The sequence below is a fragment of the Aspergillus pseudodeflectus genome (genome assembly GCF_044049435.1).
Source record: "Aspergillus pseudodeflectus strain CBS 756.74 chromosome Unknown BJX68scaffold_36, whole genome shotgun sequence".
Taxonomy (NCBI): domain Eukaryota; kingdom Fungi; phylum Ascomycota; class Eurotiomycetes; order Eurotiales; family Aspergillaceae; genus Aspergillus; species Aspergillus pseudodeflectus.
This window is the reverse complement of record NW_027263812.1, coordinates 15325-39149: the sequence shown is the minus strand read 5'-3', so window position 1 is coordinate 39149 and position 23825 is coordinate 15325. Positions and strand designations below refer to the sequence as shown.

At 52.7% G+C, this 23825-nt stretch overlaps 9 protein-coding genes across 9 annotated transcripts; 5 read left to right on the top strand and 4 right to left on the bottom strand.

Moving 5' to 3' along the window:
* Nucleotides 1–13: 13 nt before the first annotated feature.
* On the bottom strand, nt 14–1252 carry BJX68DRAFT_277279 (Alpha/Beta hydrolase protein; the record flags this gene model as incomplete). Its single annotated transcript, XM_071048298.1, has 3 exons — nt 921–1252; nt 278–863; nt 14–226 (listed from the first exon to the last, which is right to left on the bottom strand). Exons 1-3 carry the CDS (start codon nt 1244–1246, stop codon nt 14–16), a joined length of 1125 nt encoding a protein of 374 aa, XP_070896667.1. The 5' UTR covers nt 1247–1252.
* A 2674-nt stretch (nt 1253–3926) lies between these two features.
* Nucleotides 3927–5551, bottom strand: BJX68DRAFT_269061 (cytochrome P450; the record flags this gene model as incomplete). The annotated part of the gene is made up of 2 exons (XM_071046248.1): nt 3927–4342; nt 4414–5551. The coding sequence occupies 2 exons, from the start codon at nt 5549–5551 to the stop codon at nt 3927–3929; spliced, it is 1554 nt and encodes a 517-aa protein (XP_070896666.1).
* Nucleotides 5552–6484: 933 nt separating this feature from the next.
* Nucleotides 6485–6878, bottom strand: BJX68DRAFT_269060 (uncharacterized protein; the record flags this gene model as incomplete). Its single annotated transcript, XM_071046247.1, has 2 exons — nt 6485–6738; nt 6806–6878. 2 exons carry the CDS (start codon nt 6876–6878, stop codon nt 6485–6487), a joined length of 327 nt encoding a protein of 108 aa, XP_070896665.1.
* A 1449-nt stretch (nt 6879–8327) lies between these two features.
* Nucleotides 8328–10086, top strand: BJX68DRAFT_256724 (uncharacterized protein; the record flags this gene model as incomplete). Its single annotated transcript, XM_071043223.1, has 3 exons — nt 8328–8516; nt 8593–9078; nt 9145–10086. The coding sequence occupies 3 exons, from the start codon at nt 8328–8330 to the stop codon at nt 10084–10086; spliced, it is 1617 nt and encodes a 538-aa protein (XP_070896664.1).
* Nucleotides 10087–11387: 1301 nt separating this feature from the next.
* Nucleotides 11388–13559, top strand: BJX68DRAFT_241818 (ankyrin repeat domain-containing protein). The gene has a single exon (XM_071040894.1). It carries the CDS (start codon nt 11461–11463, stop codon nt 13351–13353), a length of 1893 nt encoding a protein of 630 aa, XP_070896663.1. The 5' UTR covers nt 11388–11460; the 3' UTR covers nt 13354–13559.
* Nucleotides 13560–14470: 911 nt separating this feature from the next.
* BJX68DRAFT_269057 (4-hydroxybenzoate octaprenyltransferase) lies at nt 14471–15520 on the top strand (the record flags this gene model as incomplete). The annotated part of the gene is made up of 1 exon (XM_071046246.1): nt 14471–15520. One exon carries the CDS (start codon nt 14471–14473, stop codon nt 15518–15520), a length of 1050 nt encoding a protein of 349 aa, XP_070896662.1.
* A 1062-nt stretch (nt 15521–16582) lies between these two features.
* Nucleotides 16583–18295, top strand: BJX68DRAFT_269056 (uncharacterized protein; the record flags this gene model as incomplete). The annotated part of the gene is made up of 1 exon (XM_071046245.1): nt 16583–18295. The coding sequence occupies one exon, from the start codon at nt 16583–16585 to the stop codon at nt 18293–18295; it is 1713 nt and encodes a 570-aa protein (XP_070896661.1).
* Nucleotides 18296–19140: 845 nt separating this feature from the next.
* Nucleotides 19141–21992, top strand: BJX68DRAFT_277274 (uncharacterized protein; the record flags this gene model as incomplete). Its single annotated transcript, XM_071048297.1, has 8 exons — nt 19141–19230; nt 19887–19940; nt 19977–20084; nt 20115–20178; nt 20218–20458; nt 20495–20583; nt 20614–21224; nt 21438–21992. The coding sequence occupies 8 exons, from the start codon at nt 19141–19143 to the stop codon at nt 21990–21992; spliced, it is 1812 nt and encodes a 603-aa protein (XP_070896660.1).
* Nucleotides 21993–22116: 124 nt separating this feature from the next.
* BJX68DRAFT_269054 (uncharacterized protein) lies at nt 22117–23758 on the bottom strand (the record flags this gene model as incomplete). Its single annotated transcript, XM_071046244.1, has 3 exons — nt 22117–22825; nt 22882–23003; nt 23066–23758. 3 exons carry the CDS (start codon nt 23756–23758, stop codon nt 22117–22119), a joined length of 1524 nt encoding a protein of 507 aa, XP_070896659.1.
* Nucleotides 23759–23825: the final 67 nt, after the last annotated feature.

Genomic DNA, 23825 nt, shown 5'->3' with positions numbered 1-23825 from the left:
CCAGACCTCGAAATCAATGGGCATACTGCTTCAGAAAGCCATGAATGACCTCATACGCAGCGGAAGCATTATGATGCAGATTCACGGCATGCCCCGTATTCGGCTGGATGTAAGCCGCAAAAGGCGACGCAGTCGGAAACACAAACGGAGAAAGTGATTCGGGCCCCTCCAGCACACCGGTACAGTCTCCGCCACAGAAGGGTAGATCCGAGTGTCCGGACAGCATCTAGAGCATATCAGTACAATCTTAGCAGATGAAAAAGGCCGTGAGACTTACAAGTACTGGCCCGGTAAACTTCGGAGCAGCCAAGGGGACGCTCGCAAAGGAAAGAAGCTCTGAAATGGCAAAGGGGGCCTTGATACTCTCGGCTTCTTTGAGAACAGACGTATCGAAGAAGGGATACGTGTAGAACGCGCATTGGTTATCGTACTCGTTGCCCCAGGTAAGGTATCCTGACTCATAACGATGGAAGCGAGCCGGGTTATTCGTACGCGCGAGCTCGAATCCAAGACATAGTTCGAAAAGGGGCGTCCAGGAAATATTGTGGCTGAATCCTGTTAGAACCACAGCATCCGATAGTGATGGGTTGGCTGCAATGAGGCCATTTGTGATAAGGGACCCAAAACTGTGGCCGACATGGACTAGTTTCTTTGGTTTGGGAATTCGTTTGTTCAGTTTTCCGCTCTGAAGGAACCTAGATATTTCTGCGAGGAGAGCGACTTGGGTTGGGACTTGGATCTCGGAGTATGGATTGGCGTGTTCAGAAAGGCCGACGCCGAGACGGTCGTAGGAGAGCGTTGCGTAGCCCTTGGTCGTTGCGGAGGTGATGTAGTTGTAGTTCTTGTCACCAAAGTTCCAGTACCTATTCAATGTGCTGTTAGCGATTGGGGAAATTTGAGTAAAGCATTTTTAAACGCACGAATAATCAAACCCAACACCATGGGAGAGCACCTGGAGGACATCAGGAGCCCGTGTAGACTTCTCAGGCTCACAGTACTGGAAATGGATGTTGAAGCTCCGGTCAATTTGTGTCTCTCCAGTCACAAGCGAGCTGAGATTTGCGTTGCGAGAGACAGACGCAGTGAGGAATGCGGTTGATTCGTAGCTGTTGCTGAACTCTGGCACGTTGAATGTTGGAACAGTCAGAGATACATGGATTGGATGGTTGAATTCAAAGCAGCGCGGTTTGTTTGCGAATGCCACTGGGAGGAGAGCGAACAGAGAAAGCAGGATTGAGAACGCCATGGTGGTAACTCAGGCAAGGGTAAGGAAGGATACATGGTACTCATGATTACACTGATTCAAGGCTTCTTATACAGGCACAGCTAGAGTGATTCCAAATACTGGCTTGATCAGCCTTTGCTAGATTACCAAGCAATTCACTTCGCCTCAGGTCTGAGTATAGGCCCGGTTTATCCCATTGGTGGTCGTAGAACGACAAATCTTGCTCTTGCGCTGGATCTAGAACCCTGCACGATGTATCGTGGTAACTCAGGCCAGGGTAAGGAAGGATACATGGTGCTCATGATTACACTGATCTAAGGCTTCTTATGCAGGCACAGCTAGAGTGATTCCAAATACTGGCTTCATCAGCCTTTGCGAAGATTACCAAGCGGCTCACTTAGCCTCAGGTCTGAGTATAGGCCCGGCGTATCCCATTGGTGGTCGTAGAATGACAAATCTTGCTCTGGCGCTGGATCTAGAGCCCTGCCCGCTGTCAGCGTCATCCCCACCGTGGCGTTTCTTAGTGCTTGGGAGGATGTCGAATCAGCGTCCCGCACACTTATTACCCCTTTGGTCGCTTTGATTCCGTTCCGAGACGGAATATATTATTATATAAAAGCTGGCATTATCCTCGGTATATAGAGGGAAAGCACTTTCGAGACCGTTTACTTGGGGAGAATGTGCCGCGCAAGAGAATGAACAATGTAAACGTGTTGGAGATTCTGGGATGCTTTAGGGAACAGAGGAATGGATTAGGGATCTTTGATATGGAGTAGGTGTTTTGAGAAAGCATGAGGATAAGTATTATGAAGATCTCTCAAAGTTTAACAGGGAAATGAGGTGCTGAGTCCTTGCGAGTCATCAAGTAACAGCATAGAACAAGCCAAATATTACCCGCTGTACTCTAATATTAGGCAAGTCTGCTCCGTGAATTACAGCTACAGGTCTACCGTTCTCGAGAGGAATATAGAAGAAATGCTGACATAGAAAAGAAGACCGTATTAGATGGCCATTTTCAGGATTGCTCTAACACACATACATGCTTTGACATATAGGTTGAGCAAGACTAAAAGAATGGGACAATACAGTCTGCTATTCTCCCTTGATAAAAGGAAGAAAGAAGGAGAAATATTTGTGTATAACGAGTGTCGACAGGATTTCCTACAGAGAAGAGTCAGCATAAATATCAGCATCTTAGGCGAATCTGGGTTTTAGCCACACCTACCATCTCTGGTCCAAGCAAAGTGATTACAGAAGCTCTTTGAAAAAACTTGTGAGGTAGTGGGCGTGTATTCTCTGGTGCTGGCTAAGATTCAGTCCCAGGGTAATCTGCGCCCGCGGTAGAGACATCGTCGTCATTGGGGCGATCAACGGTCGGGATAGCGGTGGTGAGGCCGAATAGGAGAAGGATGGGAAGGAATCGCATTGTGAAAGGGAGGTTTGCTTTGTTAATAAGAGCTGTCGGTAGTAGACAAAGGATGAAATAGAGATGAAAAAGTGCAGTGGCAGTGGCAGATGGCGAGTATTTATCAAATTCATGAAGGAATTTCTAACCTCTTTTGGCCATGAGTCAAAGACAATATGCCTAGAATCCTGGTTTCTTGTTCAATGGAAAACAGGGCCATGTAATCAGCCGTTTCTAATCGAAAATAGGCGAGCAGGCCAATCGTGAAGAGGCCGGGGATTCAAACGGCTTGTCAGCTCTGATTATCTCCCTATTCAGCCCGAGTAGCCAGGATCAGCTGTACGTGAAAGCTCGGTGTACAGCCATAGCAAAACTCTCGATTCCAAGTAAGCGCGGATTAGTGATCAGATACTGGTGTCATGTAGATCAGTGCGACTAGACAGCCCAAGACTCCCCTTCCCAGCTTGCACCTTATGAGCTGTATCCGAATAAAGCTTTTCTATCGATAGACCGGGAGAGAAGCTCAACCAATAGTCCAGGCAAGTCCATTTAGTCGACCGAGACTGCCTGTTGAGTGCGCTCCCTGGTGACTTGGAAGGCTCACAAACGTATAGAACTCTCCAGTGGATGGGGCTATCCTAAGTGGCGCAACATGGCTGCAGAGGCGGGCGAGTGAAGCCTCGCTGGTGAGATCCTGGGGCCTGGGTTGGCATTGTCGTCCACCAGGTATCAGTGAGAGAATTTGATCTCAACGCAAAAGCCCCGCGGGGGATTGTATGTACACGTTCTTCCCAATGACATGATGAAACCTACACCATACAGTTGAACGACTGGGATATCAGGGCAGGAATGGAAGTCCCTGTCAACGACCGCCAAAGCCAGAGACTTGGTGTATTCTTAACCAAAGAACCGCACTAACCGCGTACCGGACCAATGCCAACCATGGCGCGTGGCAACTCTACCAACCAGCACAGTCATATGAAGCCCAATTTCGCGGAGCCCCCTCTATGTGTACGAAGAAATCGACACCCTCACATCGCTAAATCCATTGCAACCACCCGGGCCTAGTGGGTATCAAGATATGGATCGCACCATATGATATTATATTCTCTTTTGACAAATGGTTAGGACTGATGCCACAAGCCACAATAAATCTGGCTAGAAGCGACCAGCGGAGGGTACTAAGCCAAGGCGGATGATGTATTATTATTGGGTGACAGTTGAAAAAAAAAACCGAGATTCAGGGCGAGATATGGTTCTCTCTGAGCTTCATGGCCACCCATTCCTACTTCAAAGTCACTTCCTCACACTGACCATGCATCCATTCCAAGAACACAACGTCAGCGCCAACTTCTCTTCCCAGGGGCCCTCATCTCGGCTTTCCAGAACCGAGAACCGCTGCGCAAGACGCGCAGTGACATACGCCGCCTCCGTCAAGGCATATTGCTGACCGAGGCAGATCCGTGGGCCACCGTTGAAGGGGAGGTATTCCCAACCCGGCCGCAGAGCTTCCCAACGTTCGGGGCGGAACTCGTCCACCGCTGGACCGAACGAATCCTCGAGTCGATGCATCGCAAATGTGCTGTATATCACGAATGTACCCTTGCTTACATGGACCGGCGAACGACCGTCTGGCCCTCCCCCCGTTGGTAGGATCGTGTCTCGTGTGCAGGTTCGGCCGTTGAGGGGGACGACGGGGTGTAACCGCAGGGCTGAAAAGTGGAGAGTTTTAGTTTTCTGACACAGAGTGGAACATGAAAGGGCGGCTAGTTGGCAAACATACATTCATTCAGACAGTACTTCAGGTACTTTAGATCCCGCAACTCTTCATAGGTAGGGGCACGAGTGCCTACTGCAGCCATAATCTCTTGACGGAGCTTGGCCCAGATCCTGGGATGCCTCGCCAGCACAAAAAACAGGTTGCTTAAGAGGGAGGCGGTTGTGTCGCGGCCGGCCAAAAGGACATTCATCAGCTCGTCTCGGATTTGCGTGCGGTCTCCCCCTGTTTGCTGCGCCAGGGTGCGGAGGAATGAATACTTGGTCTTGTCCTCGCCACTGGCGGTCTCGATTTGGTTGAGATTCTGATCGTGAACTTCTCGGAGTGCTTTGGAGACAAACTGCTCTACCATCGCATGGCAGGTGCGAACTGCCTCAGTTGCCTTGGGGTCGCGATTGAAGGCCCGAAGCAGACCCAGCCGAGTATTCGTGATGATGGCGTCCTGTGCGTAGTTGAAGGCCTCTGCAAAACCAGCATCATCCGCAGAGTTCCCAGCCAACCGCCTCTTTCGTAAGCTGTGAACATTATGCCCGAACAGAAACTCCGTGGCTGAATCCATCGTAAAGGCAAAGAAAAGCTCCTGAAGATCGACGGCACCATGACCATCATCATCAGAAGGAATCAGCGCAAAGAAGTCATCCAGCAGCTTTTCAAAGATGTCCAGATGCGCAATCTGTTCCTTTCTAAAGTTCGGCCGCAGCATCTGTCGCGAATGTGCCCACGAACTTCCATCCGAGTTGAAGATTCCCTGGCCCAGCAATGGCGTAAATGCAGCATATCGATGCGAGACTCCCCAGTCCTCGAACTTGAGCGAGAGCATAGTCTTGACATTCTCGGGGTCCCGTGTGAAGATCACAGGGGTGCGCAGCCGCTTCGACCGATATGTGTTTCCGTAGGTGCCGAAGTTTCGGAGTGTACTCTCGAGCAGTTTCCGGCTTTTGGCTTGTTTCAAGTGCGAAAAGACGAGGTCGAGCGAGAGCAGAGGGTCATAGCTTGGAACACGGGGCGGTTCTTTGCAACCATGCGTCTTTCTGAACTGAGAATGGAGCCATTTTCGATATGCTGTAGTAAATACTTGCAAGAGAACAATGACCGAAACAGCCAAAGGGATCGGTGGAAGGTCGTAAAAGCTTAAAATACCCATACTTGTCTGGAAATCAGAAATGGCATTCACTAGGCAGAGACTGGTACAGCAGCATTGCCAGACCTATGAGACCATCCACCTACAAGCCTACTTATGTATCTTAGCTAGTCCCGCTACATGGGGCCAATGGTCAGTGGAGAAGCTTGGAAAGATCGACGCCAGACTGTCAGAGAAGCACATCGTTCTACAAGCTTTTCAGCCGTACATTCAATTCTGACATGTCCGAATACCACTGAGAGGCGCAGGTTTGGAGTAGACATTCTGCTTCTAAGTGAACATCCGGAACATGCGAAGCTCCTTTGGTGATGATCTATGACCCCGTTTCAAAAGTTCCAAGAATTAGGCGAACGGACCAGTTAGACGCGTTTTCAGGAGGAGAAGCTGAGGGCTATTTGGCTCCACTGTAGATAGCTCAGGGCTGATGCAATTGTCGATTACTGATCAGCCAGCCAAGGGCCCTTCCTGCCTTTCTCCTGCTTAGCGAAGCGGGAAGAAGACTTGTCTCATCTGTGGATCAATTGGGACTAGACTCTGCTCTACCCCGATTATGGACGTGATTGTAGCCAAATGCCAGCAGGACTGGACGTCGCAAAGGTCGCTGGATTAGTGTAGTGGCGATTATCCAGCTCTACATGCTTAGACTCGCATATTGCGTCGTTCTTTTAACGGTCAAGTTTAGTGACCAGCGTTAATCATTCTCAAGTGGTATGGCTATATTCTACTTCTTAAATAGTACATGTTCCAGGGCCAACGCTTGAATTCCCAGAATGGAATAACTGACCTGATGTTCAATAAGTCTATTCTTCCATGATGGCCTCAGTTGATTGATAGCCACCAGAAGCGTCGCCTCCAAAACATATAACATAACGTCCTATCAACTATACCCAAACCCAGCAACCTCCCTCTCCAGCATAAGAATCGCCACAACAGTTTCTAATAACAGGTCCACGTCTGCCTGATATTGTACTGGTTCTGATTCGTGCACAGCCAACTCTTCTGCTGGCAATGGGAGTTGAACGCGCCATCCGCATAATAAAGGTCAATCGCCGAAGAGCCGCAATTCGTCTCATAGTAGGTGAACCCGTTCTCCAGCGTGAAGTGGACGCCACACGGATTCTGTCCTGCCGCCGATATGGGCGTGTATTTGTCCTGATCCCTGCATGGATTATCGCCTGCAATCCAGGCGACTAGTTTCTTGTTAGTTTTATGGACTCGTGGGCACGACGAGAGGGTGCTGAGAATATGAGAGCTTACTGTTAACAACGGGCTTTCCAGTGCCGGTTTCTAGCTGGCCGAGCTCAATGGTAGCGAGGACGGTGGAACTCATTGTAGCCAGTCCAAGGATCCAGGCACTTGGGAATCTCATTTTGCTGGCAGATATGCACTAGCCCGCTGGCGTTGACGTTCAAGATCAGCTCAACTGCAAAAGTGAGGGGTGGCCGCAATACACTCTTTATATAGTTAGCAGATGGTTAATTAGTAAGGCAGGAGTTTGGGATTACACTAGATTTGTAGAACAATCAAGATTCCCGTGCTGAATCATCCGCGAGACTTGTCCTCTCCGACGCTAGAGAGACCCGTCAGAAATATCATTGGGCTTGGTAGCCGTATTATTTGGCCTCATCATTCACGGACATATCTAGTGGCCGAAACCAAAGGATCCGTTGTCCCCAGGGCTTTATTTATTTTTTTCCCCCGAATCGAGATTACCTGGATTAGAAGGAAGGAATGTCTATGGGTGTTGTCACGGGAGGCCAGTTAACCTCCTACTAGTTAGCTAATTGCTGTCATGAATAAAGACGGCAGCACGTGTGGTTGGTCGTTTCGGCGAACCTATGGGAGATTAATAGTCCCAGCCAAAGCCAGTGAGTAATCATAATACTTGTATTTACCCCACCACTTCCTGCTACACGCAAACGACGGCCATTATCTGTATTTTAAATACCTAATAATAAAGGTCCACCAGGCCCTCTTTCTTAATCTCCCACACGCGTGCCTTGTCCAGTCCGCCTTAGCATGGCGACCCCCACAGATCCCTAGGGTACTCTTCAACCCCTCCACTGTCCAGGCCCAAAGAAGTATAAGTAAATTGTCACGGTAAATAAGGATCGACGGTCCCGTGTGAGTGCCATGGTGTGGTGTACACCATTCCTCTGTGACGGGATCTGGGCGTAGATGGTGGATGATAGGCACACGCTTGGATGGATGGAATAGACAGGAAAATGCTATGCTTGGAAAGACCATAAGGAGCTATTAGGCCTGGGCGCAATGCGTAATATCCGAATAGCTGGGCAAGATGTCATATACGCAGTGACCCCTAATTGTGTAACGTGTTTCTGGTTCTAACACAGCCCGTCAGCCTGCTAGCATTTAGCTTACGGCTCTCCTAGCTACATTCAATAGAAATCAATTTCCTTTCGGCTAGCTCATGCAAGGCTTCTCCCTAGACAACCATTTCGCTCTGATATTTGGTGGGTCCATAAGGCTGACAGTTCCACAAAAATACTAGGCGAACCAGCCAATTAGACTAATACGTGTAAACCCAAGTCCTACTAGGTACTCATAATGACCCATTAAAGCAGTTTCCGCCCCCAACGAAATGATGCCAGGTACCTTTGATTACTCACTGTTTATCTACAATGGCCCCCAAGCAACATGTGGACCTCTAGCAGACTTAAATTTACGAGCTGCACTAGTGTCTCTGTATAAAATCTCACAACGGGCTCCATTGAGATGGGTATCCGAGTCACTTTCTGTTTACCACCAGCCTGCAGCAATGCACCCCTTACTCGCGGCCCTTCCTCTCCTCGCAGTGAGTCCTGTAGCGCTCGCCCAAGTGCCCAGCGCGCAGGACACATCTTTTGATCCTCGAAATGCACTTGCAGAGCTCGGTATTGATACTTCGCTGATTCCGCAGACGAGCGGTGTCTGTCCCAGTCAGGGCGGCGTCCGATGCCATGTAGCTGTAAGTTTCTCACAACGCACTGGTGTGTCGACAAGCGTCAAGGAGAACAGGCTGACTGGTCAATGCGCCCACACAGTGCAGAGCTTTGACCCGTATTTTCGGCTCCGATCGAGTGATCACCCCAAATACAACCGCTTATATCAACGCTACGAACGCCTATTGGTCCACACAGCAGGTGGAAGCACAGCCGGCATGTATCTTCGTGCCAGCTGTTGATAAGCATGTCTCAGCCCTGGTCCTGATCTCGCAACTCACGAAATGCCCCTTTGCTGCTAAGAGTGGTGGCCATGCTGCCTTTACCGGAAGCTCCAACAGCGATGGTGGAATAACAGTCCTCTTCCGAGATCTCAACGAGGTAACGCTAAGCGAAGATCGCTCTGTCGCATCTATTGGGCCGGGAAATACATGGGGCGATGTTTATACTGCTTTGGAACCACATGGGTTGGCTGTTGTTGGCGGTAGGGTTTCGGATATAGGGGTGGGTGGTCTCACGACTGGCGGTGGTATCTCCTACCACTCGAATCTCTACGGCTGGGCTCTGGATAACGTCGAGAGTTTTGAGGTATAGTAGTGTCCTTGCGCTTGTGCCGCAAGCTATGAGAGAACAACTGCTGACGTCACCCACCAGGTCGTGATAGCAATCGGTGCCATTGTGACTGCTAGCAAGACACAGCACGCTGATCTGTACTGGGCCCTCCGCGGAGGCGGCAACAATTTCGGACTCGTTACCAAATTCAACCTCTACACAATTCCCAGCCCGCCGCTTTACGGCAGCACACGAGTGTATACCGAAGACATGTTCCCCGCGGTGGTCGACGCGTTTATAAACGTGGCGAACAATGCATCTCGCGATGGCAACGCGCAGCAATATGTAGCCTTTGGTCAGGCCCAAGGCATAAACATCGCCTCTGCAGAGCTCACGTACATTGGCAACATCAGCAATCCCGCCATCTTCCGCCAATATCGTTCCATACCTGCAGCGATGGACACATCGAGCTCCCGCACCCTCGCCGAATACTGCGCCTACGTCAAGGCCCAGAATCCCGTTGGCTTGCGCGAAGTCTACTGGAACCACTCTTTCAAATTGAGCAGGGATTTCGCTACATGGGTGATTCAGTATTTCTTCTCGGTTGTGGATGAGATTGCGGATATACCAGGTATCATGCCCGTCTTGGTCTTTCAGGTGATTACGGAACCACAGATCCAAGCCATGTCTCGATTCGGTGGCAACGCTCTTGGTGTCGATGAGGTCTCGGCCGGGGGACGCCCTCTCCATCTCCCGCTCATTGCATGCAGCTGGCAGAATGGCCAAGACGACGACCGAGTTTACCAATTCATCAGCGCCTTCTATACCGCTTTATCGGCCAAGGCTGAGGCCATGGGAGTGCATAACGACTTCATCTATATGAACTACGCTAGTCAGTTCCAGGATGTCATTTCCAGCTATGGGGCGGCCAACAAGGCGCGTCTACAGGAGATTGCATCCAAATATGACCCTCGTCGCGTGTTTCAGGAGCTTCAGCCTGGATACTTTAAACTCGCAGGAGCACCGCTCCCTAATCCCTTTTAAGTCAGCTTCTAGTGCTTGGGATTTTGCTTATGCTGGCTGCACTACTCTATTCTTACTCTACGTATAATTATCTTAGTCACAGTTCAGCTACGGTCAATGCACTGCTCTCTCCCAGACCAACATTTCCACTGCCTTCCTTGATTCAGGCGACTCTCGCGCCAGGTACTCAGGCTTCTCTGTTTAGAGCATCAACAATGCACACTGTCCAAGACACGGCAATTCCTCGCACAAGGCAAACCGGATACATATTGACTGCTTCTCCCCGGGGAACTGTTGAGCTTGCCACTCGGAACGAGGCCGCACTTACTAGATACATTATTAACTAGACACTCATTGACGCTATTGCAATTACAAAATCTGCTTTTTGCAGTTGTGACGATTGTCCAGCATATGTATTCCAAACAGCCTGGCGCCAGGGCAGACTGCAGAACGTTGGAACGTTCTCAACTAAGTGCAGGCCTGGATACATGCTAACCTAAGCCAAGAAAAGGTCTAAGCAGACGGCGGACACATAGGCAAACGCTAGCCAAGCCCCTAGGCAGTCCGGATCCTCACTGAGGGGTCACAACGAGGTAAGTCGCTGCAAGGAATGGTCTGGTATTAGTTGCTGTGACAGGCCCAGCAGTCCGCAAAGCACAAAGGCAAATGTGAATCTGGTTTGTAGGGTATTGCTGCCATTCTGGGCAGGCTGGCCCGATGCGACCGGTAGTTATAAAGTTTTTGAATGACGGGGTCCTGGTCAAAGAACTGCCGCAACGGACTTGACTCGTAGGGTGATCGGTAACAGTTAGTGCCAAAATCGCTTAATCTTTTGGTTGATTAAGGGTCCTCCTTCCTCGTCTTTTACTTTGCGTTCTTCTTTTGTCTTTTCTTCTATATACATAGGTATTCCCCCAATGTGGCAGGAGGATGTGTAATGCAAATAAACAATAAGCTTGGAAGCGCTGTAAAGGTTATTATGGCTAAGCTCAATGAGCCTCTCGATGCTATTCCAAGAAGGACTCTTCTGAAACATGTTTTGCGTCCTATAACGAATGGCTGGCTATAGTAGCCATAGGATCTATCGCTGGCCTACCACAATGCCAGCCAGCCCTACCAACTACATTTACGGGGCGGCTGATATTTCATGCATAACAATGTCTTTCCTTAAGTACAGTTCAGACTTCTAAAAATATACGCGTTCAGCTTTCAAGGATAAGGCGTCCACGTGCTCTCGTGTTCGAGACGTCCCTCATACGACGCCCGGCGTGGCTGTGCTAAGACCTGCAGATGGAGTGAAACTGGCCACCATGATAAAAAACGCCAACCTCAGCACGAGCGTCATGTCCAAATAATGTACTCAAACTATTCTATCTCTTCGACAAACAACTCTCCATGCGCTCAGAACCAGAAGAGACCCTGCCGGTCTCCATCGCAGCCGCCGCAGGTGACTCCAGAGCAGTCACAGCCCTGCTCGAGGCGGACCAAGGCATAGAGCATCCTTCCGGGTACATAATAGACATGGCGCTTCTTTACGCATCAGGGCACGGCCATGCAGCGCTCGTCAAGGCTCTCCTCGAAAAGGGCGCGAAAGTCGTTCCCCGAAGGCCATTTCCCTCGGCGCCTGGGGGTGGCGTTTGGAAAGCCCGATTCGAGGCGCACCTTGCCGCGAGCACAACCACCGCTCTGCACCTTGCAGTGAAGAATAAACAGCGCGAGGTAGTCAGGGTTCTTCTACGGAGACAGCAGACGTTTGCACTCGGCGGCACGTGGCGAATAGGGAAGAACGCGGGCAAGGGTGGGCTGTGGATGGCGGCGCTGCAGACGGCCGTTGCGGACAACGACCTCGACATGGCGCAGGTACTAATCAAGGGTGGAGTGCACGTGCAGTATGGGTATCGGTGCGACAACTGCGCGCATCTGGCCGAGTTGGGCGGGTGTTCGGCCTGCGTTGATGTCGCGGGGAGGACGGCGCTCCATCTTGCGGCACAGCTTGGATACACGGAGATGGTGCAATTACTACTTCGATATGGCGCAAATCGTTCGTTCAAGTCTCAATGGCGATGGCCGCCGTTGCATGTTGCGGCAGAGGGTGGGCACGATCAGGTCGTTTGGATGTTGTTGAAACATGGTTCGAGGGTAGACGAGCTGGATAAGGATGGCTTCTCGGCGCTATATGTTGCGGCGCGGAGTGGACAGGCGAAAGTCTTTCAGGTCCTTAGGGCGCAAGAGCCTGATGCAAAAGAAGCTGCAAGGAGGCTTCTAAAAGAGATGGCGACAACAATGGAAGAGCCAGTCCTCAAGAAAAGCGACGCACTGAATATCCTCTTACCTGATCTCTTCACCCTTGCGTACGACGAAGTCAAGGACCTCTTTTTTAGCGCAATATCCAATCGGAATGCCCTCCTCTTCTCTGCGCTCCTTCGGCATCCTGCAATCATACAGTCTATCGGGTTCATGCCCCGCAGCTACGAGTTCCGACTTATCACGAGCAGCGGAGACGGCGACCTTGTCGAAGCCCTGATTGAGAACTGGCCGTGGCGAGCCGAGGCCAAGCTTGCAGCGCCGCCCGGAGTATTTTACGCGGGTGGCAGTGGCTCAATTCGGGCGGTCGAGGCGTTTCTCAACTGGCAGGGTAAAGGCCAGGACCGTGATTTGTATCTCCTCTGTGGCCTCCTCGGCGCGGTGGATAGATCCAAATACGCAACTACAGAGTTTTTAGTGAAGAGCCGGGCCCCCATCAGTCCGCTGGATGTGGAGAGTCTGTCCTTTCTGCGCAAAGAACTCGGCATCTTCTACCTGAATCCTCTCCACGTCGCCGTCGCGGGATCCTCGTACCGGATCTGTGAGATGCTGGTCAACAATGGGGCAGACGTCAACCAACGGCATATCCGAGGAACAACCAAAGCGGGCTCTTTGGACGCTAGTGGTACTGTGACTCCACTGCACCTCGCAGTAGAATCCAACCGCGTCAGCGTGTCCAACCTTCTTCTGAGGCACGGGGCACGAACGGAAGGTACCGACGTGGACGGGCGAACGGCCTTGCATATTGCCGCCCATAGAGATGCGAAGGGAATTGTTGAGATTCTTGTCCAGCACGGCGCAGAGACCGAGGCTAGAGATGCGAGAGGCATGACGCCGTTGCATGTTGCTGGCGCGGCCCTGTCGCGCGGGGCGTATGCCGAGTTGATACGCCTTGGAGCGGACATATCAGCCCGTGATGGGAGTGGGCTTTGTGCAGCGGAACTACAGGACTTGGCGAGGAGGAGGATTACTCGGGACATGTGAATTTCGAGATGGTAATACATTGAATCTGCCGTCCAGGTGGGCATTGGGGGTAATACTAGTCTAAACGTACAAAGTGGTAGTTACCTATTTATGGCCGTTGCACTCCATCCATACTTTGAGTGATGAATTCCCCCTTTGAAAAGTCTGGCTAGGGGAGACAGACACTCTGCATTGCCTCGACGGCGTGGACTAGCCCTACGCTAAACGGTTACTAAGACATTTCTCATCCCCATCCTTGACAAGGCCCTCTCGTGCGCCAATGACTGGACCGGACCGTCTTACGAGTCATGTACACACAGAGGCAGATTATGCTTTATGTGTCATTTTCGAACCCTACGGTGAGGAGTACGGCCCCCTAGACACTCAACAGCACCATTACCGGAACTGCTTACGGACGTTGGAGATTGGGGCCCCTACGGCCGATTTACGTTCTGACATTGACACTTGACCTCTAAGCGGGGTACGTACCCTTGTCACTGACTCCACTGGCTTTGGCGTACGGAGTAATTTGACGCCAATAAGCGCCTATACCCAGATTACCTAGTGGCTCCACTGGCTTCCGCTTGGAGCATCGTGCAGGTCCGTCCCGTTCGAACTTCGGCCCCTGCCGCCAGGAGCCCACTGTTTGAGAGAATCGCTTGGAGTTGAGCTTCGAGAGTCTGGCTTGAGGTTCTCACTCGCGGGAAAAGAGACTTGCCCAGGATTGACCGCTTCATCTCTGTCTGTTGGAAGACCTGGTTCTTTCCGAACACCCGAAAAAGAAATCCAGTCTTCTTTGTTGGTGCAAAGTGCCTGAGTTCTGGCTTCCATTGCATTATAGTACCTACAAACTGTCTTCACTCTCACGAGGCCTTATCAACGGGAGTGACCCTACCTCCCGGTGCAGTGCCCCACCTGACAAATCTTATACTAAAGCTTTACTTAGGGCAAGTTTACTGGTCCGTATACTCTACCAACGGCGGCCGTCTCATCTTATACAGTGAAAAGGCAAGTCAATGCCGAGCAGGAAAGCCACGGCACATCCATATAAATCCCCATGGTAGATAGAGAATCCAGCTTTTCACCTCTAAGTCTCTTCCTTCATCATCTGTCAACCTCCTGGCATTACCCCAATACTATGGAACCAACCAAATTCGAACCTTCCAAGCCCAAGGGCGAAACCACTGCTCTAAACAACTACTCCGGCGACCATGCCCCAACAACAGGGCTTCTATCCTATCTCCCCTCATCATGGATCCCCTACATCCAACTCGCCCGCCTCTCCCCGCCGGCCGGCCTCTTCCTCATCTACTTCCCTCATGTATTCGGGCTGATGCACGCAGCACTACACCTATCAGCTCCACTCCCAGACATCCTCCGCGAAGGGGCCGTCCTCTTCGGTGGCTCCTTCTTTGTCTCCAACGCAATCCACATCTGGAATGACCTCATCGACGCACCACTCGACGCCCTCGTAACACGGACGAAGAACCGCCCCATCCCTCGCGGTGCGGTGTCTCCCACCGCCGCACTGATCTACACCGTTACCCAGGCCATCGGCGCAGCCCTATTCCTCCCCCTATTTCCACACTCCCATGCCTGGCTCTACGCTCTCCCCAGCATCCTCGGCTGGACCTACTACCCCTACGCTAAGCGTCACACAAACTACCCGCAAGTCGTACTCGGTCTATGCCTAGCCTGGGGCGTGATAATGGGTGAGCTCTCCTTGGGGATCGAGACAATCACCTTTCCCAGTGGCTTCAGCCTGGAAAACCTCCTCGCCGGCTCCTTCCATCTAGACCCCCCAATCCTCAGCCTCGTCGCGGCAAACACCCTCTGGACGGTAATCTACGACACCGTCTACGCGCACCAAGACATCGAAGACGACCTGAAGGCCGGAATCAAAAGTATCGCTGTGCTCTGGAGGCAGCAGACGAAGGTCCTCCTTTGGGGGGCGTGGGTTGCCCTCGGGTTGCTGCTGAGTTATTGTGGGTATGTGAGTAACCTGGGAGTCCTTTACTATGGAATTGCGGTGCTGGGCGCGACGGGGAGTTTGGGGAGGATGATTGCGCAGGTGGATTTGAAGGATGAGCAGAGTTGCTGGTGGTGGTTTGGGAATGGGTTTTGGCTTGCGGGCGGTGCGATTACGGCGGGGTTTGCGGTGGAGTATCTTGTGCAGAGCAGTGCTTAGGTTTATGAGCGATTATGCTGAGATAGTAGGGATCAGGACCTCCCTTTCTTCTGTTCCCTGGCTAGCACCTTGGCATCCTTTGGGTGTAATTAGCCTGCTTGTTGCTGGTTAGATTCTTCCCTATATTCCACAATCTTGCCGGATCGTAAGTGCTAACTCTTCACTGAAGCTCATGGACTATACTCTTATACCAGCGGAAGATAGCTGCACCAGCACCAGCTGCAACGGAACTATATTGCACCAGTGTAGTTGACGCTGTTTAGGAAGTCAATTGCGTCAGCGGCACCGGTGCTATGGCCATGGGTGCTCCACTTGTTAGAGGTCGCTTCGTCTGTCATATTCAGTTTGATCTCTCTGCGCTCTGTGATCGGGCTACTCGAGTTTCTCCAGAAGCAACCAAGCTTGTTGGACACTAAAAAAGGAAGGTAGATTTAATAAGGTCTTTATTGTTGTAATGGATAATGGCGGCTAACCATTCTCATCAGGAGCAACCTGCTGCTGCTCGCCATCCATATGAATAGGAGTCCTTCAGACTCTCACCCTAACGAGGGCTTATCTGTCTTTAAGAGGCAGCTATTGAGTTTCAATGCGAATATATTAGCACTCAAGAGTGTCCTTAGTAGGTTCACTGGGGTACTTTTCCTCCGAACCTCTTTGACAAAGCAGCAACATCCTTACCATCATTGTACCGTTTGCGGGGATACTTCAACAGAAGTCATCTTTTTTTTCTACTATCTCTACACTTCCTGACCGTCTGAGTCAAACAAGGTTTCCTTGGCCACCAATGAAACGAGGTGTATCCCACTAACCCACCTTCAAGATAAACTTAAAGTCTAGAACCTCCAATTATCCACGCAAAAAGTACGCAAAAAGTACGCGGTTTTCAACCCCCGTAAGAGTTTGGGGGCCGCCACGTGATTGCAAATAATCCCTGTCCCCGCAGTTGCTCCGCCATCCCTGCCTTCTTCAGTACCTTGCACATTCCCCCAGGCCATCTTCTCCACGGCCTCTCCCATCGTCTATAGCCCGCTTGTGTATGTCGCTTCATTTGTTTACGCCGAGATGCCGCGGGCAAAAGCAGATGATGCTTCACCGCGGTATCAGTTCGTCGGCGGAGCGACTCTCAAGGGCCGTACAGGGGGCATCAGGTCGCTTATGATCCGACGCACGTTGAGCGATCGAACCAGAGAACGCCGTGATGTCCAAGGGAAAACAGTGTCTACTTCACGACCGCCAGACCATCTCTTATGTGACGTCTGTCGCGCCTCGCATGTGGGACTGGGTTCATCGGGGCCACCCCGCTACTACCGCCCCATCCGCCCAAGAACAGGCCCGGCCACCAGGATGCTCCCAGCCCTATGCCAAACCTGCGGGGAGAGGCTTGCAGCTATCAAGTTACACTTGTATACGTTTCTGGCGAGTCATATTGACCTCTTCCTACCATTCGACTCCGACCTTGCCGGCATCAAAGTGCAGCATATTCTGAAGTTCGCGACCACCCACATCTGGCCCAACATGCGGCCACTAGACTACTCGGCTGATTGCTACCGTGGCTGGACGTTTATGTGGGAGGACAAACTCCGGGTGTACGGCATGCTATGGTCCGCCTGTTTTCAGCGCGACATGCTGCGTCTCGTGCATGGCCCACCTGGTCAAGAAATCGATTCGAGGGAGCAGCTACATCTCCGGGCGCTTACAATCCAGCATCTACGCGAAGAAGTCGCCAACATTGATGCAGTGACTGCTCCGGATGGACTGGTCCTGAGCACGCTCTTCCTCGCAATGAACATAGCGCCGCCCATCAAGGCTGGTGGAGCCCCAAGTCCGTTTTCACCTCCCTTTAGGAACCTGCACTCGCTGCAAGCGTATGGCGACCGGCAGTTTCATCCGATGCACTGGCGGGTCCTGCACGAGATAATCCGCCGATTTGGTGGATTTGCGTCACTGCGCATGTTCGCGTTGGCTTTTATGCTTTCCCTCGCAGACCTCATGACCGCGGTGAATAATCTGGAAAAGCCGGTCTATCCAGCATTGGGCGTTTACGGGCAAGTGCTGGATCTGCAGCCTCCGCTCAGCCTGTTTCCAATGGAGCCGCCGTCGAAAGCTGGCCTCGGCTTCCTGGCACTGGGGGACTTATCCCCGCCTATAAGCCAGGCGGTTATCAACGTCTTTGCAGATATCGGACAGTATTCCCGTGTTATACAGCATTACTCCACCGATGCATGTAGCCCTGAGGTACTGGACCTCCTGGGCGATAGCCGGAATCAGGTACATAACAGGCTCTTCTCTCTCCCTGATGAGAAGGATGACCTCCGCGCGGTTCTAGAGTGTTGTCGGGGCCACTCCGAGGCGCAGATTACACTCTCGCAAGACATCTACCTCCTCGTCCGACTAAGCGTAATCCTCTACGCGATCCACGTGTCATTCCCCATTCCTCATAGTGGACGCCTACGAGATCGCCTTCTCACCGCGCTCCGTCCGCAATTCTCCAGGCTAATCCACCGAGCGCCAGAGTCTCTTGTCCTCTGGTGCCTGGTTATCGCGATCGTCAGCTCGGGCGATTCCCCGTCCGGTCAGCTACTGGGCTTCGCTGCTAGACTGTGTTTGGCACTGAAGATCGACTCCAAGGAGAAACTCTTGAGGCTATTGGGATCCTTCGCGTGGGTCGAGACCGCGGTGCCAGATACCGCGCCTTTCTGGAGCCTCGTCGGCAATCTGTTCGCGCAGGCGCATAGGGCGGAGCCTGGGCTCATCATTTTACCACGTCCATCATAGCTAGCTAGAGTAGGATCTCGGAGAGTCCCGGCAGGCTCTTTCCTTTGATACTAGAGCTAGCAACTGTGCACGAAAGCGTCAGTAGACAGACATGTTCTCGGTATCGATTGCACCGGTCCACCTATACTTCTCCACGTGCCGGAGGTTCCCAGCGGCTTCGTGCAACCATAGTTAGGGATTTACCAGTATCTGTGCCAATCGTTACACAACAGCAGGATCGCACAGATTATCTCCACCGAGACTTACTGTAGACATGATTGCATGGCCGGACCAAAGGGGTGGGTGGATGACTCTCAGCTATGGGGCACAATATACCATCAGAGGGGTCTTGATTATTATAACTACCTCTACAGATAGATAGTAAATGTCTCTATGCACAAATCTTCCCAGTGAAATATCAGTTTCCGCTTGACGTACCCTCAGGCCCAACGGCTCCTCTCATAGAAAATGGCACTGTCGAGGTGTATAGATCTTCTCACGCTTACTCTACAAACCCACGCCCTATACAGAGTACTCCGTCAAGACGAGCAAAAGCCCAGCTCATCTCCAACGCCGCCAGGAAGAGCAAGTTTAGCCGACAGGAAGCGCCAAGGTACAAGGGATGGGGCCAGAATCGACGCTAATGCAGGCTGGGCGAATGGAGATTCTGCCTCTGACTCGTGGCGCGATATGTGTCTGACGGGAACGCAGGAGGCTCAACGCCCCGCGCCTCTTAAGCTTGTGCTGAGTGCTGACGCCTTGTCGGTCTTGTGTTTTCTTGACTTGACTCTGTCTGGACGCTGAGCCTGACACTGACTTTGAGTTTGATACCCCCACGATTGTGTGTGTTGTTCGATTAGGCGATAATGGACTCGTATAATCCGGCTAAATACGCGCTGCGTGCCCCGCCTCCCGTTCCGCCGCGCCCTGGGGCGTCGCCTGTCACCAGTCCGAGGGTATGTTGCTGGGTTTGTTGGGTCAGTATGATTTTGTTTGGCTGATCTTGCTGTAGAGTGATGGGCCAGGGCCACCCCTGCCACCTCGTCCAACTTCAACCCCTCAAAGCTTTCCGCCACCACCGCGTCGGCACGTACATCAGGAGGCTCAACCCCCCACGTATCAGCAGCCTTACATCCCGGGGCACTATCCCCCTCGGCCTGCGCAGACATACCAGTATACCCCTTCTCCGGCCCCATCACATCCCCCATTGGTATCGCCACTGCAAAGCGCCCAGCCGCCATCCTACGCCCCCGCGCCCCCAACCACACACGTCTTGTCCATTCCCCAGGTTCCGAACTACGGGGGATCTGCGGCTGTCGCGCAGTATGCAAGCCGCGAGGAATTCACGCAGCCGTCATATCGCCCGCCTGCAACGCTGGCGTATCCTCCGCCGCCGACAAATCCGCAGGTCGGGAGCTACGAAGCAGCCCTTGTTGGAGAAGGTTCTGTGCAACAGGCCACGGCACAAGCTCACCCCTCACAACCACCATCATACCACCCGCCGCCCCCGCCGGTGTCTGATTCCGCTGTGCCAACATATCCTCCACGGCCCAGTCACCCGGATACCGACTACAGACCACCCGTAAGTAGTGGAGGATATGACCAAGGTCAGCCGAAGCCGAATCTCGCACCGCTGCCTGCACACCATTCCCCGCCTGCTACATCGGTTCCGTACAATCCGGGGTATACGAGCAGCCCACAGGCCCCGGACGAGCCGCATGTAACTGTGGAACGGTATGCTGCTGGCGCCGCGGTGGTGTCATCTCCGCCGCAGGCTCCATCACCTTATCAACCTGAATCTGGGGCTTCTGTGAACTATCCTCCCCCCTCATACGAGCAGCCGCATGGCCCACCGCCACCCGCTGGTCCTCCTCCCCCGTCAGGATCCCTATCAGGGATGGAAAGTCTCACCGAGGCGCTGTCACATACCCGCATCAGCCCAGGTGCTGTAACACGCAGAGAGCCTCCGTCCCAGCCACAGAGCAAGACACCCCCAAGGCCGCCAATCCAATACAACGCCCCAACAGAGTTCACGCTCCGGCAATGCCCCTCCACCGAGTATACGTTCACGGGCGAGGGCCAATGGTACTTCCATCCACAGGTCCCAGACTTCCGGATCTGCACATACTGCTACGAGAAGCATATCCAGTCGACGCGGCTGGAGTGTGAATTCTACGCCTGGACGTCTCCCGCTGGATCGAGTCCGCAGTGTTTGTTCAGCTGTCCGCGTATCGAGGACGATATCTGGCCTCGTGCTGTACATTCTGGGAATTTGACAAAGCTCTTGGGGTTCTTCGCGCGGAGACTGAGTGCACCTAACTGTCCACGACAGCGGGGAGTCCCCGCAACCGAGAATATGAAGTGGTACCAACCCAGGGATAAACAGAGATTCCCCGAGTTCCTGGCCTGTCAGGCGTGCTACGAGGATGTCCTCTTGTCCGGCGCCCTCCGCGACGAATTCGTACTCTTCTCCGGTCCTCAGGCAAAGGAGACACTGTTCATCTGCGACGCCGCGAATCCATACGTTCGAAAACTAGCAACAAAAACAAACAGCATGGACGCATTCATCTCAGGGACAATCAGACATCTGCACCTTCACGAGTGTGCGAAGAACGGCGCGCTCACCGACGGGCCCTCGCGGAAATGGTACCAGCCTCGGAACTCCAGCTCAAGCTCAAGCTCGATTACAATCTGCGAGCGCTGCTACGGTGAGTATGTCGCACACACCGAGTTCGAAACCAGTTTCCACCCTGTTACCCGGCCAAATGCGCAGCATAGATGCATGCTCGGCCTGTGGCAGTCGCGCAGCGTCTGGGACGAGGCACTCGCACACCACGACTTTACCCTCTGGGAACGCACCATGCTCGAGATGAACAGCGGCCCACTGTGCACGCTTGAAATCGCCCGCGCGAACCCCGTCTACCAGCTCCCCGGCGTCGAGAACTTTGACGTATGTCACAGCTGCTACGTTGGATTCCTGAAACCCTTTGGGCTGGACCGATTCTTCCAGCGTGTCCGGGATCCGGTCTACGGGCAGTGCGCGTGCGATCTCAACGCGGGGACCCCGCGAATTGCGGCATTCGCGAAGAAACTCGACGAGGCGATGATCACGGCGACGTTTGAGACTTTTGCTGCTTTTGCCGCGAGGCTAGCGCCGACGGAGCTCTGTCCGAAACTCAACTTGGTCTCTGGGCGGCAATGGTACGGCAATGAATCCTGCCGGATCTGTCCGGCGTGCTATGAGGAGGTTGTTCGAGATAGCTACCTGGCCAGTTACTTCCCGCCTACACCAATAACCATCCACGAGGAAACATGCTGTGACCTGTACTCCCCCCGCATGCGCAGCAAGTTCACAACCGCCTGCACGACCCAGGACGCAACCCCCTTCCTCTCCTTCGCAACGCACCGCAAGAACGTCTATCACCAAACCGTCCCCGAAATGCGCGCCCTCGTCGAACGCGCACAGCACAATCTCTCCATGCAGAAGATGTACAACACGACTTCCTCGGCATACAATAACATGGACGGCATCTCGACGGTGGGCATGTACGATAGCGGGATCCGGTATACGGGCTCTGGTGTCCCGGGCATGTTCAGGACGCATTGGGGCGTTGAGGGGGCGGCGATGGGGCAGACCGCGATGGGGTATATGCAGCAGACTCAGGTGGATGCGGCGAGGGTGAGGTATTTGCAGGGGGTTTGGGATGCTGTTGAGTAGTGTCTGAAATACGTACGTCCTGACTACTTTTTACAGCCGGTGTATGGTCATTGGATAGGGTTGATGTTTCAGAGAGTAGATACGATTGCGATATACTCACTTACATACTCATGTACCCACGACGTTATAATAACCTACTTTCAAGATTCACACACAGCGGATCAAAAAGTCTAACCCACGGCATTTGCCGTACATACCCAGTAACATCTTTCCAGGAGTCCAAGTCCCATCGTCGCATCACATGGCCAATCATATCCACGACCATGCTCTCTTCCTTGCCTCCACAGAGACTAATCCCACACAAAACAAGCAGCCACAGCCGAACTGACGGCAACCCCGCATCCCCGGCCCAGACCCGTGTATCCGAAAGAAGCCGTACTAACTTCAAGGCGTACACTGCCGGAGATCCGGGGTATGAGCGATAAGCCCGTTTGACGATGATGATGAACAGAATCTGACCGAGCTGTAGTGCTCGTGAGATTGCTGTGCCGTGTGAAGACGCTGGCCTAGATTCTGTAGATGGGGATATCGAGAGTAGACGATGTGCGAGGGGGTTAAGGCGTAGGCCAATGGATTCTTCGTCTGTCCATGGCTCGGTTTCGTGGAATGTGCCTTTTGACTGAATGTATGCGGCGCCGCCCCATAAGTCTCGTAGACAGTATAGAATAGTGGCAGTGTATTCGTCTGTGACTGGGCTCGGTTGACTTTGTAGGTAGCGGAGTGGGAGTGCGGAAATGTCGCTCTGCGTCGGGAGGGGAGATGCGGGTATCAGGTCTGCCGGGACGGGGAAGTGCGGTTTGGAGCTGAACAATAACGATGCCGTAATGTCAACCCTGCCACCGCGTCAGTGTATGTACCAAGCCAACTGCTCAGGAAACAGAGTTTTTACCAAAATATCATCAATCGCAGCTCTTCGTCGTCCAGCGGGCTCTCCGTCGCACCCCGCGCGGATATGAGTTGCGTCAAGCCCTTCATATGTATTCGGGCTTGATCACAGTCCATTGAAACAAACTAACAGCTGTCAGTAAAACCGTGCCAAACATGAGCTTCGCCGCTCTCTCATCCAAACGTACGTTGTAGCAAATCGAAGCCAAAACCCCTCGGATCACACTATCAGACGTCGCCACGCCTGCATCCCTGGCAGCCAGCTTCTCCTCAATACAGGCTATAGTCCCAGTCGAACGCTGGAGCGCAATAGCCTGGAGAGTATTCTCCGGCACGTCGGTAACAGAGTCCAGCACCTCGGGACTAATGATCGTCTGCCGAAAATGGCGGAGGAAGGCCGAGGCGCGAAACGCGAATGGGAACCAGAATCCTCCTCCGCCTGTCGCACCTTTAGATTTCGATCTCGACCTTAACCGCCTGTTCGCTCCTTCATTCATAACAAATGCGATCCCGTACGCGGAAAACATGTCCATTCCCCAGTGCCTTTCTAGGGTAACGAGCGGGTTCTGGGACCAGAATGGGAAGACTGGTGACGCCGTAGCACTGGAATTGGCAGGCGGCTGGCAGTGGCACCTCGTACATCGACCGTGCGCCTTGTGGTTGTGACCTGTCTTTGGGAGCTCGCGACGGTCGACATCCGCATCAGACCACGGCTGCATCACCACTTCGACCTTGGGATTCCGTGGCCGTTTTCTGCGCGCGCGCCCGATGTCAGCCATAATATGTTGTCGGATCTTCGTCTTGACGGCCTCATCGCGCTGGTGGGCGTGTGTGGGGCCGCTGGAGTGCACGAAGAGGAGGGGTTTTGTTGAGCGAGCCATGACCGTGTGTAGATAGCTCTTGCGATTATTGGTCGTACGAACTAGGTGGAAACCGGTAATGTGTGAA